Here is a 15,308-nt window from a genome sequence, read left to right as displayed (position 1 = left end):
ACTACGGTCTCTGTGACTTGGGTCTTTATATGACTGAGGTCTTTGTGACTGGGATCTGTCACATATGACCGTGAATGGCAATACTGAGTTAAGGTTTTATGACAGCGCTATGATCTATGGCAGTAAACTACTTAACAACGTAACCAGCACGTGGGTAGATCCGGAGAATTTGCCGCTGTTGTATGTGTGTTCCTCACCAGCAAATAAAGCTGTGTTGTAAAAGAAACCTCGACCCTCAATCATTCTTTAGTGTCAAGCAGGAGGATCTTGATGGGGCTCCGTTCACAGCCTCACCTTAGTCCATAAGGCAAAGCCTACATGGAATAGAACGATATTTATGTTATTATAACTCTAGTTCTATGATAGCTATGTTATAACTCTAGTTCTAACTCATAGTTAGATTAGTTATGAGTTATACACAATGAGTCATAGTTATATGAGTTATATATATTCAATACATTCATTCAATTGACATATTGTATGTTTTTCTTTTAAAACCATAGAGTCAAAGGTTGAAAGGGGACCAACAGCCAAGAGCTAGTGAACCCTGTAGCACGAGAAACAGGAACCCCCATAAAGAGGTGATGATGATGGACCCAGACCCAGACACTCAAGCAGCTTGGCAATGAAGAAGCCTTTAATGAGTGAGCTGTCACATTAAAGAATACAAACACAAACTTTAAAGGAAGGTTTAGATTGGCAGATTAAACCTTGAATCATAAAACCACAAACAGAATACACACACATTTTAAACAATTGATAATATTGTGTCTGGTGCTAGAAAATTAATTTTCTTTCTAAACATCTGCAGAATGCAATAACTCAAGATATGTGTGCAACCTGCACACACACCCGTGTGTTCAGGTTTATCTATCTATTTATCTAACTTGGTGTGTCGTATGAGGACCAACATGAACCCAACCTGAGGGAGGCCATGCTGCCTGCTCACATGGGACTCCTCCGAAGAGACACTGAAGAAGATCCTGTCGGCTTACAAGTTACCAAACGTACAAGAAGACCAACGGCCAAACGTCAACATGGACCCACTTCTTCTCATCATGTGCTCACCACACCGACAACTCCTGCGTTTGATCGGACATCGTCCTCCGTGGCCACTGTCAGCGGATTCAAAGGCTGCTCCAGTAAACTGCGGCCCCGTTTGGACTCCAGCAGCCCACAGAGCAGGGCCTTGTGCATCGTCTGCCACGCGTCGAGCATCGAGCGCAGGAGGGCCGCCCTGGCCCTGATGAACTGGGAGATGGCGCTCTTGTCCCCTTTGGCCAAACTGATGCTGTCCTTGCAGATGAGGAAGATGTCCAAACCGAGGAACACAGCGTTGAGGGTGATGAGCCCAGCCCTGGCGGCCTTGGAGAGGGCGGCTGGCCCACGGGCCGCTGCCATCCCTACGTCATCAAGGCCGTCCACAAGGACATCTATGCCTTTGCCAATTGTACTTACATTTCTGACAACCTTGGCTCCTCCCTTTAACGCATGAACATAATCCTCTCCTAACACCTCTTCCCTCTGATTGGTCACCTCATCCAGGCACACCTGGATTGTCTCCACATCCTTCATGAAGCTTGTGAAGCCTTTGTTGGCTTTCGTTTGATGGGTTTTATTGACCGCTATCTCCGTTACTGTGGTGACTAGACTGTTTACACTACTGGTGACCCCCAGACCCACCCCCCCCCATGGTCAGACCCAGGGACACCCCAGCTGTCACCGGGACTAGAGCCAGACCCACGATGGCCATGACCCCCCCCACGGCCCCCACTGAGCTCCCGGCCACAGTGGAGATCTTGGAGCCCATGCTCATCCGGTCCAGCTGGACGGCACAGCCCTCCATCTCATCGAGGAACTGGAACATTCTGGGATGGCACTCGCTGAACTGGTCGACGAAGCTGGAGACTGACTCCTCCTGGAATAAGAACACCAGTCTGAAGTCCTGGTCCCTCCTGAACGGCGGAATGGAAAAGATGAAAATATGTTATTAACCCTTGAAGATATTCCTGAGGATAATCAATACGACAAACCTTTCCATGTGTATTGGTTTGAATTGATTAATTGATAATAAAACAGCAATCAAATCTCTACAGCTAGCTTTCAATAAGTGCCCTCGATACCTTACCATGAAACAACTTAGCTTTTTATAACAACAGATTAAGTCTACTTCCAATTCAGTACTTAAAAGTTTGTCATATCTCATGGGGATGGTTATGAATGTCGATATTTATAAAACGTGAATGATGTCAATGAATCTCCCTGAAAAATGTCGCCCTCAATCTGAGTAAGAGAACTATTTTGCTATTTGTGTTTGAAGTACCGATCTAAAGCCTGATTTGTGAGACCACGAGGACGACTGGCAGCCGGGTCCCGCAGTGATGCTCCTGCTCACCTGAGACTGGAGAGGGCTTTGACGTGGGCCAGGGTTTTCCGCAGGTCCTCCTCCGTGAGATCCTCCGCAAACTCAACCAAAGGCTGGCGGCGTCTTTTGTGCCCGAAGCCGACAGTAAAGCTGGGAAATAAAATCAAATCAGGATAGGAGGGCAATCTGTGCCACTATTGACGTTGTCATTAATGGCACAGTTATGCAGGTAGGTCTTAGGGCTCTTTTGAGACTTAAGTCATCCTTCATGACGGATACATTTGTTCACTAAGTGTCACTACGTCACAAAAAGTCTACATGGCTACATATACTTGTCACTCAGTACACAGATACTGAGTACAACTTCTGTTTGCTGTTTCTTGCAGGTCATGAATTTGGTGAGGAGCGTAGCTGGCTGGCTGCGGACGAGGAAGTAAGGCAATATATATAAATATAACCATAAATAGAGAATTGATATTTTTTGTTTTTATCTATAGCTGTGTGAAAAAGTCTAACGTCTAATATCAGTGCATATCTGTTCAGACCTGTAATTCATGTCTTAGACTTTTTCTCGCAGCTACAGATAAAAAACATTAAATTCTCTATTTATGGTTTCACAATGACTGAGTCACAATTGAAACAAATGAGTTTCAGCTCTAATGCTGCTACTGTCTGCAATATGTTTCTATTTAGATTATTTGTCAGGATATTTTGTTATTATTGTCCGAGTCTGGTTTTAACTAATGCTGGGCTTACATCAAAAGATTTTCACATTCACCGACTAAAAACTTCAAGAGGGAATTTAGCGTTGGATCAAGTGTGATATTTAACAAGGGTTTTGAAGATATGTAGATATGGGGGTTTGAGATGCAGCGACCACAGGTTGTCTGTTAACTTCCTGTTCAGGTTTCATACCTTTCTTGTCAGCAGCAGAAGAGACACAAACTTGAAAAACAAAAACAAAAAAAAGCAACAACTGCTATTTGCAGTGCTGTACTATTATTCGGATGTATGTACTTGATTAAATTGTTTTAATAAAGTACAGGGTTCATCCCGTTCGTCTCGTCCCACCCCTAGTGCTGATAATGTAGTGGGCTGGTCTGGACAGAAAATGCCAGGGCTGAATTTTTGTCCCAGTCCACCCCTGTGTACATACATATACATACATACATATACATACAGAAGAAACATTTTAAATGACAGGGTTCAGTTCAATAATACTTTGGAATACTGTGTGGGAATTGTGAATGAATCGATCAATGCATCTTCAGTCGCGATCCCAGACAGCCTACCTTGCGCCAATCGTTTTACAGATATTCTCAGTGGTGCGGACGTATTTGTCTAACTCAGCCGCAAAGACGGCCACGTTGTGGAGGCTGGGCGTGAAGAAGACCTCAGCATCTCTCTTGAAGTGCAGGAGGAGAGGACAGACCAGCCGGGCAGCTAAGATGATGGCCTTCACACTCTCCAGGCTGAACCCCAAAGACAGCTTCACCACCTCTTCTCCGCCCGTGAACACCTGCAGAGAAGTTACTGCGAGCTTCTCCACAGCATCCAGGAAGCAGGTGAGTTTCTCCACTCCTTCCCGAGTGTTTTTCAGCACAGTAGCGAGCTCTTTCTCCAGCTCCTCGCGTCTAGTGCCTGAAATCATGTTGCGAAAGTGTTCCCCGAAGGCGTTTCCTTTTTCTGTTGACTTGAACACCTGGAGGAACCCACGGTTCAGTCGGCTGGCCCGCTCCTGGATGTCCCTTATCAGCTCCAGCTCTGTCTCCCTCCAGAGCACCCATTTGAAGTTTGTGTAACAGAATGCGGTCACTGTGTCGAAGCAGTCCAGAGTGTCGGAGACGTACGACTGCAACATCTCCACCGCGTTTGGTCTGAGGATAAACAACTAGATTAACATTTGGTAACAATAACCGTTTACAGGACGTTGATATATTATTTCCTTCAATTCCACCTGGTAGATCGCCATATAAGCAGCAGCACACAGACTTAGTGGAGGAATGTCCAAAGGAGTCGGACCTGTTATAGTTCACTATAAGTTTGCTTAAGTAAACCGAAACCACAATAGCAGACGGAGTTTGACATTTGAGAGTTTGTCGTACCTTCGTATGTGTTCTTCTTCTAGCATCGTGCTCGATTAGTAGGTACAACATATGTTCCGCAGACCGCCAGTGTCCAGGCACCGTGTCATAAAGGCTCAGGCGACACCTCGACGCGTCTGCTAAGTTTCGCTTCCTTATTTCCCAGTCCGGACAGAAAGAGCCCTGGATCGAGTGGGCGGGGCGGAGCCATTCACGTGTCTCAGAAACAAACACGTTAATAAAGTGCGGTCGGACTCTCTTGGCTTCAGGGTACTTTGAGAGCATCCATCCCTGCGGAACACCAGAGGAGAGAGTGGAGATGGAGTAAGAGGAGAGGTGATGCTGCCATACTGGGACTCCGCCAGCAGGGGTCGTGGTTCGGCTTCCTCAGGGCTATCAGCAAACTTCGTCTGTTTAACAGCATGTTACAATTTCACGAAAATTCCTCCCTGAACCTAGAATGAAAAATACATTTAAAAAAACAGTTTTGTTAATTAATGCTGGATGCAATATCTTTGTGTTCAAAAAGCGTAGTTGAGTCCAAGCCCCTTGCTTCACAGGTCAGCTGACCTCCAACACAGTGGTCCATTATAATCAACCGCGACACGCCTGCCCTTGTGTTCCGCAATGTTGGCATGCAACAGAGTTCACGCGTGGGTGATTCTACCAAATGGTGTGAATTGCATATTTCCAGCAAATAATCCGCCAGGAAAGGGATGAGCCTATAAAGAGGCTGGCATATTATGGTCTGTCGAGAATAAAATGTAGATATCAATTAAATTAAACCATTATTCATCTGCCCTTTCTATTGGGAGGTGGCAGTCCCCACCCCAGACTCATAATGAGCGTAATCAAAAGAACCTGCCTATCTCCAAGCATTGGTCAGACCACACAACCCCAGCCAGTAGGGCCGAGCTCTTCGAGTGGCCAACGACGTGCGTCGCGACGTAGGTCGCATTGGTCGCGACGTAGGTCGCTGTGTTGGTCGCTCGTCTGGCTGCCGTTTTCTCGTCTGGCTGCCGTTTTGGTCGCTGGCTGGCTCGGTCGCTCAAAGTCTATGGGCGGTCCTTAATCAGTTAATTTGCATGTTATTAACGTTTTTTTTGCGACAGTTGAAGTACCAGAAAGGGCGAAAGCTACCTACAGCTCTTTATTGCTAATATTGTTTTAATATTTCTATATTGAAGTACAGTTTAAAATGATAAATTCGTTGGTCTATCAGTATCAATATAATGTATTAGTTGTAATTTGGGGCGTATTCAAATAGTGAATTTTATATCTTATATATAGCCTATATATTTGTTTTGTTAAATGTCATTAAGCCTAATAAGGTATATTATGCACAAAGCACTTCGTGATATATTAGTTGTAATTTGGGGCATATTGAAACAATGTATTTTCGAAATTATACATAGCCTATTTGTTTTGTTAAATGGCATTAAGCCTAATAAAGTATAGGTACAAAGTTCTTCGTTATAGAGTTATATAGTTTAATAAAAGTACAACAACGAAACGTCAATGGCACTGTGGTACAAGTGGTAGTGGCCCTAGAATGGTAATCATCACGATGGCTGTTCGATAGGCTACTCATCACGATCAGGTATATATTTACTATTTTACTCAAACTCGTAATCGTAATCGGTCTCTTTCATTTGAACATTTTTGTATGATTTAGTACGATGGTATGATAATCATACGACGTAATGACGGGCAGCAACGCCTGGCTGGTATTCGGCTGGCTAGCTGCGACGACAGGCCAGCCGCGCTGGCTGCCACTGTCCGCGCTGGCTGCCCCTGTCCGCGCTGGCTGCCCCTGTCCGCGCTGGCTGCCACTGGCCGCGCTGGCTGCCACTTGCCGGCCGCGCTGGCTGCCACTGGCTCTGGCAGGCTGACCGACTAGGTCGCGACCATAAAAGCGTCGCGACCCTTTTGGCGGCAAATAGGTCGCAACCAACCAGAGGTATGGCTGAATGAGCGACCTGTGGCAGCCAGCCATATAGATGGCTGGCTGCCACAACCAAAAGCCTATGTTATCAGTTAACATGTCATTGAACAGAATAAATATAGTGCGTCAGTATAATAAAACGTACATTCAATAATATAGGCTATATAGCCTAGCTTAGATGTTGATAGACCAATAGGCCTTTTTATAATATATATAAATATGGCTATTGGTCTATCCATCTATATTTAATTAATTTTAAATGAACTTTGTAATACAGTGATGTGTACACATTTATATTGATTATATTGTATAGCCTATTGGTTTGTTAAATGTCTTGACTAATAAATTATCCTATGAAGAAAGTTATCGAGTGATATAAGTGTAACAAAACAAATAAAAACGTAACTCTAATTCACAGACCCAATACCGTAAAAATAAATATATAATGTGTCACGAATCATAATAGTCAAGTTGTCAAATGTATAAATCAAAGATCAAAATATGAAAATTTAAATGAAAGTTACAATTTTCTAAAAAAAAAGGGTCAATAATAATAGTAGGCTATAGTAATAGTATAAATGCACAATTTAAAGGGGGCCATTGACTACACAAATCTATAGTATCTAAAAAGTGTGTTTTAAGTGGCCCAAAAATCGTTTATATGCCAACTCTTTCCATATAGGCGTTATGTATTCCTGGGACCAGAGAGCACAATTCAGGAAGGTGGAATGAATAAATACGCACGTTTTGCCAATTCAGATCACTCGTGGAGTTGCTTTTATTCATCTGAAGGATAAACATTATAAAAACTAACCCTCATTCCCCCCCTCCCTCACCCCTTACATCACTCATTCCCCCAGCCCTGAACAATTAAGGCAGGCATTGCTGCAAAAGGTCAAAAAAGGCCTGCAACTCCCCCCTTCTTCCTATTCCAGCATAGCCTGTATAGATAATGAAAACAAAAGCATACTCTTGATGTGTTGTCACACATTTACTGTACATGCTGCTCTTTTGTTGCAGACAGTAAAACATTTTACTGCTTCATGCACAATATGCATATTACTTTTTTAAGTGACTAAAACAAGCCACCATGTTTCCAAGTGCAGTAGGCCCGGTGTGGAGTCCTTTAGACCTCTTGGCACTGCCTGCAGGTCTCCAGGACGTACATCATTCTGAACACCTTCCGGTATTAGCTGGAGTGCATACTCCATTTGACAACACCTGTAAATCGACATTTTGAGATTCATCAAACTACCAAACTAAATACTATGCTTTTTTGTGATGAGCTCGCTGGTGACCAGGTGGTTGAACTCAGAGCAAATTCACTGTCTCTGTTGTTGTAGTCTCTTAGCTGGTGTGATGAGTCCATTGACATTACTGAAGGCATAACCCTGTTCTACTTTAACCTCTTCATCCCGAGACCGCCTGTATATACAAGGCGCCCCTCCCTAAATTGCAGACCTTGTCTGTAAGAACAGTGTTTATTTACATCTGACTTACACCTTTGTTTTTGTTGCTTCCAGAGGGGCTACATTTATAATAGTCAGTTTGTACTTACTTTGTCTTGGGGCTTAGAGCTGCTGTCAGTGTTTGTCTTGACACTAAAAAAAAAGCATTATATATATTCTGTTCAATGACATGTTAACTGATAACATAGGCTTTTGGTTGTGGTAGCAGCCATGGTGTCAATGGCTGGCTGCCACAGGTCGCTCATTCAGCCATACCTCTGGTTGGTTGCGACCTATTTGCCGCCAAAAGGGTCGCGACGCTTTTATGGTCGCGACCTAGTCGGTCAGCCTGCCAGAGCCAGTGGCAGCCAGCGCGGCCGGCAAGTGGCAGCCAGCGCGGCCAGTGGCAGCCAGCGCGGGCAGTGGCAGCCAGCGCGGACAGTGGCAGCCAGCGCGGGCAGTGGCAGCCAGCGCGGGCAGTGGCAGCCAGCGCGGACAGTGGCAGCCAGCGCGGACAGTGGCAGCCAGCGCGGACAGTGGCAGCCAGCGTGGCTGGCCTGTCGTTGCAGCTAGCCAGCCGATACCAGCCAGGCGTTGCTGCCCGTCTTTACGTCGTATGATTATCATACCATCGTACTAAATCATACAAAAATGTTCAAATGAAAGAGACCGATTACGATTACGAGTTTGAGTAAAATAGTAAATAAATACCTGATCGTGATGAGTATCGAACAGCCATTGTGATGATTACCAACCTAGGGCCACTACCACTTGTACCACTGTGCCATTGACGATTCGCCATTGTAGGCTACTTTTATTAAACTATATAACTCTATGACGAAGAACTTTGTACCTATACTTTATTAGGTTTAATGACATTTAACAAAACAAATGGGCTATGTATAATTTCGAAAATACATTATTTCAATATGCCCCAAATTACAACTAATATATCACTCTATAACGAAGTGCTTTGTGCATAATATACCTTATTAGGCTTAATGACATTTAACAAAACAAATATATAGCCTAGGCTATGCCTATATAAGATATAAAATTCATTATTTGAATACGCCCCAAATTACAACAAATACATTATATTGATACTGATAGACCAACGATTTTATCATTTTAAACTGTACTTCAATATAGAAATATTAAAACAATATTAGCAATAAAGAGCTGTAGGTAGCTTTCGCCCTTTCTGGTACTTCAACTGTCGCAAAAAACCTGTTAATAACATGCAAATTAACTGATTAAGGACCGCCCATAGACTTTGAGCGACCGAGCCAGCCAGCGACCAAAACGGCAGCCAGACGAGAAAACGGCAGCCAGACGAGCGACCAACACAGCGACCGAAGCGACTTACGTCGCGACCAATGCGACCTACGTCGCGACGCACGTCGTTGGCCACTCGAAGAGCTCGGCCCTGCTCACCCCAGCTCGAGGGCCCCGCTCAACTACCTCAGCTGGACGCCTGCTACCGCCGTCGCTAAGAGCAGCCAAATGTCGAACCAAAGAGTCACCACTCTTCTCTGTTTTGCACCGCAATGGTAGCACGAGCGCCCTGCCGACGACTCAGGACCGCAGAGGCGCTCACCAGCTCCCGCTAGAGACTCGAGACTCACCTGTTCAGAGTTCACATGGACTCTGCATCGCCTCCCCCCTCACCGCCCGTCTCCTCCCTTACTCTCCTAAAAAATACCCCTCTTATGCGCTCTTTGCATGTTTGTACGTCCTGGCACATAAAAATAGTGCTTAGCATTGTGTAGCATCTTATCCAACAAATGCTGAAATATTTAGCTGTATAATTATTTTCCTGCGTCAGTCTACAGTTTCGCGGGGATACGTCCTTCTTTGAGATTATCTCCAAAAGCTTTGCTGACATCGTTAGCACTCTTGGATGGTAAACAGCGAACCCAGGCGTATTTTGAAAACACATCGATACACAGAAAACGCACACCATTTTAGGGTGAAACCATCATATCCACCTGATCAGCCAGGAAGTGCTTATCTACACCGCTAAACACTGCTCAAGGTATCTGACCCTCGCTATGTTTGAGGACCGATCGTAGATAATTAGCTGTAGTGTTTTGCACATCCTCGGCTTATTCAGTCTGATGTGCTCTTTGTGGCTTAGGTCTTTGTGACTTAGGCCTTTGTGACCTAGGTCTTTATGACTATGACTACGGTCTTTGTGACTTAGGTTTGTGTGACTTAGGTCTTTGTGACTTTGATCTTTCTGACTACCGTCTCTGGACTACGGTTTTTGTGAATACGGTCTCTGTGACTACGGTCTTTGTGAATACGGTCTTTATGACTACGGTCTCTGTGACTTAGGTCTTTATGACTCAGGTCTTTGTGACTGGGATCTGTCACATATGACCGTGAATGGCAATACTGAGTTAAGGTTTGATGACAGCGCTATAATCTATGGCAGTAAACTGCTTAACAACGTAACCAGCACGTGTGTAGATCCGGAGAAGCTGCCACTGTTGTATGTGTGTTGTTCACCAGCAAATAAAGCTGTGTTGTAAAAGAAACCTCGACCCTCAATCATTCTACAGCGTCCAGCAGGAGGATCTTGATGGGGCTCCGTTCACAGCCTCACATTAGTCCATAAGGCAAAGCCTACTTGGGATATGTATGTTATTATAACTCTAGTTCTATGATAGCTATGTTGTAACTCTAGTTCTAACTCATAGTTATGAGTTATGAGTTATACATAATGAGTTACAGTTATATGAGTTATAGATATTCAATACATTCATTCAATTGACATATTGTATGTTTTTCTTTAAAACCATAGAGTCAAAGGTTGAAAGGTGACCAACAGCCAAGAGCTAGTGAACCCTGTAGCACGAGAAACAGGAACCCCCATAAAGAGGTGATGATGATGGACCCAGACACTCAAGCAGGTTGGCAATGAAGAAGCCTTTTATGAGTGGGTTGCCACATTAAAGAATACAAATACAAACTTTAAAGGAAGGCTTAGATTGGCAGATTAAACATTGAATCATAAAACCACAAACCAAATTCACACTCATTTTAAACAATTGATAATATTGCGTCTGGTGGCAGAAAATAATTCAGCTCTTTCTAAATATCTGCAGAATGCAATTATACAAGGTGTGTGTGTGTGTGTGCGTGTGCGTGGGTGGCACACACACGCCACCCCCCCCCACATTGTCATTCGATTTTGACACATGATTGTATTATTTCCCACAAAATACAAGTTATTGCTTTAGGCTACAAAGTTCATAACAGAAAGTGTCCTGCTGTCAGTATATGGGCAGTAGACTCACACGGCTGAGTTTGGCTGAAGAAGTGGACGATTTGACCCGCAAACACACAACATTGGTGTGCGGGATTTGCAATATTGCTCATGTCTTGCTCAATGACTTATGTGATTGACTTTTTTCTGTTCTTCCATTTTGTTCTTTGTCAACTTTACGGTTTTTGGACTGACTTTGTGAGCTACTGGATACCTGAATTTCCCCAAGGGGATGAATAAAGAATCGATCTATTTATCCATCTTATAAAGAGAGTGTCCAGCTTCAAATTCTTGGGCAGACACATCTCAGAGAACTAATCATGGACAATGAACACCGCAGCGAAAGTAAAACACCGTAGTAAAGAAAGCACAGAAGCGGTTATACTTTCTTCGCACACTCAGGAAAGCCAATCTCTCACAACAGCACTGGAGGTCCTTCTATCGCTGCTCCATTGAGTGTGCTCACCTACGGCCTCCTGTCGTGGTACGGTAGCACTCCTGATGCAGACAGAAAGTCCCTGCAGAGGACTATAAAAACCGCCCAAAACATCATCAACCAACATCTACCTACCATGGACACCATCTTCAACTCCCGATGCTTGCAGAAGACACACAACACTCTGAAAGACTCATTCCACCCTGCCAATTATCTGTTTGAACTGCTGCCCTCAGGGGAAAGTTACATGTCCATCAGAACACGCACCACAAGATTCTTGACGTTTCTATCCCAAAGCAGTCACCGTACTCAACTGACCTGAAAACAAACCCACTAGCTCTGACAGCATTAATCTGTGACATCCACACCTAATGCAATGCTATGCACTTTATATATTTTGCACTACTGTTTTAAGGCATACAATGGCACTGAGTATATGGTATATTGTAGACGTGATTGTAGAGTGAATGAGATGAGTGTATTATTTTACTTCATTGAGCATTTATTATGCTACCTTTCCTTTTTTAATGAGTCCAGTACGTGAGTGCATTGAATTACGTGGTTTTCCTGTGCAATGGCAAATTAATCTAATCTAATCTAATCTCGGTGTGTCATATGAGGACCAACATGAACACACCCTGAGGGCGGCCATGCTGCCTGCTCCACTACCCGACTCCTAAAACAGTTTGGAAGAACTCAACTGAAGAAAATCCTGTCGGCCTACAAGTTACCAAACGTACAAGAGCACCGACGGCCAAACGTCAACATGGACCCACGTCTTCTCATCATGTGCTCACCACACCGACAACTCCTGCGTCGTCCTCCGTGGCCTCCGTCAGCGGATTCAAAGGCTGCTCCAGTAAACTGCGGCCCCGTTTGGACTCCAGCAGCCCACAGCGCAGGGCCTCGTGCATCGTCTGCCACGCGTCGAGCATCGAGCGCAGGAGGGCAGCCCTGGCCCTGATGAACTGGGAGATGGCGCTCTTGTCCCCTTTGGCCAAACTGATGCTGTCCTTGCAGATGAGGAAGATGTCCAAACCAAGGAACACAGCGTTGAGGCCGATGAACCCAACCCTGGCGGCCTTGGAGAGGGCGGCCGGCCCACGGGCTACCGCCATCCCTACGTCATCAAGGCTGTCCACAAGGACATTCACGCCTTGGCCAATTGCACTTACATTTCTGACTAAATTGGCTCCTCCCTCAAATGCATGACCATAATCCTCTCCTAACAACACTTCCCTCTTATTGGTCACCTTTTCCAGGCACGCCTGGATTCTCACCACATCCTCCATGAAGCTCTGGAGGCCTTCACAGGCTTTCGTTTGCTGGCCTTTATTGACCGCTATCTCCGTTACTGTGGTGACTATACCGTTTACACCACTGGTGACCCCCAGACCCAGCCCCCCCAAGGTCAGACCCAGAGACACCCCAGCTGTCACCGGGGCTAGAGCAAGACCCACGATGGCCATGACCCCCCCCACGGCCCCCACTGAGCTCCCAGCCACCGTGGAGATCTTGGAGCCCATGCTCATCCGGTCCAGCTGGACGGCACAGCCCTCCATCTCATCGAGGAACTGGAGCATTCTGGGACGACACTCGCTGAACTGGTCGACGAAGCTGGAGACTGGCTCCTCCTGGAATAAGAACACCAGTCTGAAGTCCTGGTCCCTCCTGAATGACGGAATGGAAAAGATGAAAATATGTTATTAACCCTTGAGGATATTCTTGATGATAATCAATACAAACAAACCTTTCCACGTGTATTGGTTAGAATTGATTAATTTATAATAAAACAGCCATCAAATCTCTACAGCTAGCTTAGGTTTCAATAAGTGCCCTCGGTACCTTACCATGAAACAACTTAGCTTTTGTGAATAACAACAGATTAAGTCTACTTCCAATTCAGTACTTAAAAGTTTGTCATATCTCATGGGGATGGTTATGAATGTTGATATTTATAAAACGTGAATGATGTCAATGAATCTCCCTAAAAAATGTCGCCCTCAATCTGAGTAAGAGAACTATTTTGCTATTTGTGTTTGAAGTACCGATCTAAACCCTGATTTGTGGGACCACGAGGACGACTGGCAGCCGGGTCCCGCAGTGATGCTCCTGCTCACCTGAGACTGGAGAGGGCTTCGACGTGGGCCAGGGTGTTCTGCAGGTCCTCCTCCGTGAGATCCTCCGCAAACTCAACCAAAGGCTGGCGGCGTCTTTTGTGCCCGAAGCCGACAGTAAAGCTGGGAATTAAAATGAAATCAATTACATTTTACTTGTGTAGCCCTTAAGCACAGGTCCAGTCTCAAAGGTCTTAACAAGCCATATATATGACCCCCCCCCCCCCGACTGACCCTAGGCCAGAGGGCAAGAAAAAAAATCCCTTAATTAGAAAGAAAGACATCTTGAGAAGGAACGCAGAATGAGGGATCCCTCCTTCCAGGGATGGTTAGGAGGGCAATCTGTGCCATTATAGACATACATACATACATACATACAGACAAAACATTTTAAATGACAGGGTTCAGTTCAATATTACTTTGGAATACTGTGTGGGAATTGTGAATGAATCGATCAATGCATCTTCAGTCGCAATCCCAGACAGCCTACCTTGCGTCAATCGTTTTACAGATAAATTTAGTGGTGCGGATGTATTTGTCCAACTCAGCCGCAAAGACGGCCACGTTGTGGAGGCTGGGCGTGAAGAAGACCTCAGCATCTCTCTTGAAGTGCAGGAGGAAAGGACAGACCAGCTGGGCAGCTGAGATGATGTCCTTCACACTCTCCAGGCTGAACCCCAAAGACAGCTTCACCACCTCTTCTCCGCCTGTGAACACCTGCAGAGAAGTTACTGCGAGCTTCTCCACAGCATCCAGGAAGTAGGTGAGCTTCTCCACTCCTTCAAGAGTGTTCTTCAGCACAGTAGCTAGCTCTTTCTCCAGCTCTTTGCTTCTAGTGTCTGAACTCCAATAGTCCCCGAAGGCTTTTCCTACATTTGTAGACTTGAACACCTGGAGGAACCCAAGGTTCAGTCGGCTGGCCCTCTCCTCAATATCAGTCATCAGCCCCAGCTCCGTCTCCCTCCGGAGCCTCCATTTGGAGTTTTCGTTACAGAATGAGGTCACTGTGTCAAAGTAGTCCAGAGTGTCGGAGACGTACGACTGCAACATCTCCACCGCATTTGGTCTGAGGATAAACAACTAGATTAACATTCGGTAACAATAACCGCTTACAGGACGTTGATATATTATTTCCTTCAATTCCACCTGTTAGATCGCCATATAAGCAGCAGCGCACAGACTTAGTAGAGGAATTTCCAAAAGAGTCGGCCATTCTATAGTGGATCACTTTAAATGTGCTTAAGTAAACCGAAACCACAATAGCAGACGGAGTTTGACGTTTGAGAATTAGTCGTACCTTTGTATGTGGTCTTCTTCTAGCATCATTCTCGATTAGTAGGTTCAATATGTTCAGCAGACCGCCAATGTGCTGATCGACTTCTAGGCAACGTGTCACAGTCACAAGTTCACAAGTTCAGGCGACGCGTCTGCTAAGTTTCGGTTTCCTTATTTCCCAGTCCGGACAGAAAGAGCCCTTGTTCGAGTGGGCGGGGCGGAGCCATTCACATGTCTCAGAAACACACTCGTTAATAAAGCGCGGTCTGACTCTCTTGGCTTCAGGTAACTTTGAGAGCATCCGGCCCTGCGGAACACCAGAGGAGAGAGGGGAGAAGGAGTAAGAGGAGAGATGAGGCTGCCA

At 45.2% G+C, this 15,308-nt stretch overlaps 2 protein-coding genes and 1 long non-coding RNA gene across 3 annotated transcripts in view; 1 reads left to right on the top strand and 2 right to left on the bottom strand.

The window, feature by feature from the left end:
• Window positions 1-4,545, bottom strand: part of LOC132471900 (uncharacterized) — a 21,976-nt gene extending 17,431 nt beyond the window's left edge. The window contains exon 1 of the mRNA XM_060071263.1: window positions 4,471-4,545. Coding sequence (XP_059927246.1) covers window positions 4,471-4,496 — 26 coding nt within the window. The 5' untranslated portion in view covers window positions 4,497-4,545. The remainder of the gene's footprint in view (window positions 1-4,470) is intronic.
• Window positions 616-15,308, bottom strand: LOC132471885 (uncharacterized). The gene is given in 5 exon segments (XM_060071236.1): window positions 616-1,689; window positions 1,691-1,955; window positions 13,673-13,792; window positions 14,160-14,735; window positions 14,967-15,308. Coding segments are annotated over 5 exon segments (1,623 nt in total). The 5' UTR covers window positions 14,996-15,308; the 3' UTR covers window positions 616-1,056.
• Window positions 5,239-11,058, top strand: LOC132472452 (uncharacterized). The gene is made up of 2 exons (XR_009529081.1): window positions 5,239-5,330; window positions 9,265-11,058. It is a non-coding gene; the product is annotated as an uncharacterized LOC132472452 (long non-coding RNA).

The sequence above is a fragment of the Gadus macrocephalus genome, chromosome 2 (assembly GCF_031168955.1).
Source record: "Gadus macrocephalus chromosome 2, ASM3116895v1".
In the NCBI taxonomy this organism is placed as follows: Eukaryota; Metazoa; Chordata; class Actinopteri; order Gadiformes; family Gadidae; genus Gadus; species Gadus macrocephalus.
Note: the sequence above shows the minus strand (reverse complement) of the source record. Positions and strands in the feature narration are given on the sequence as shown.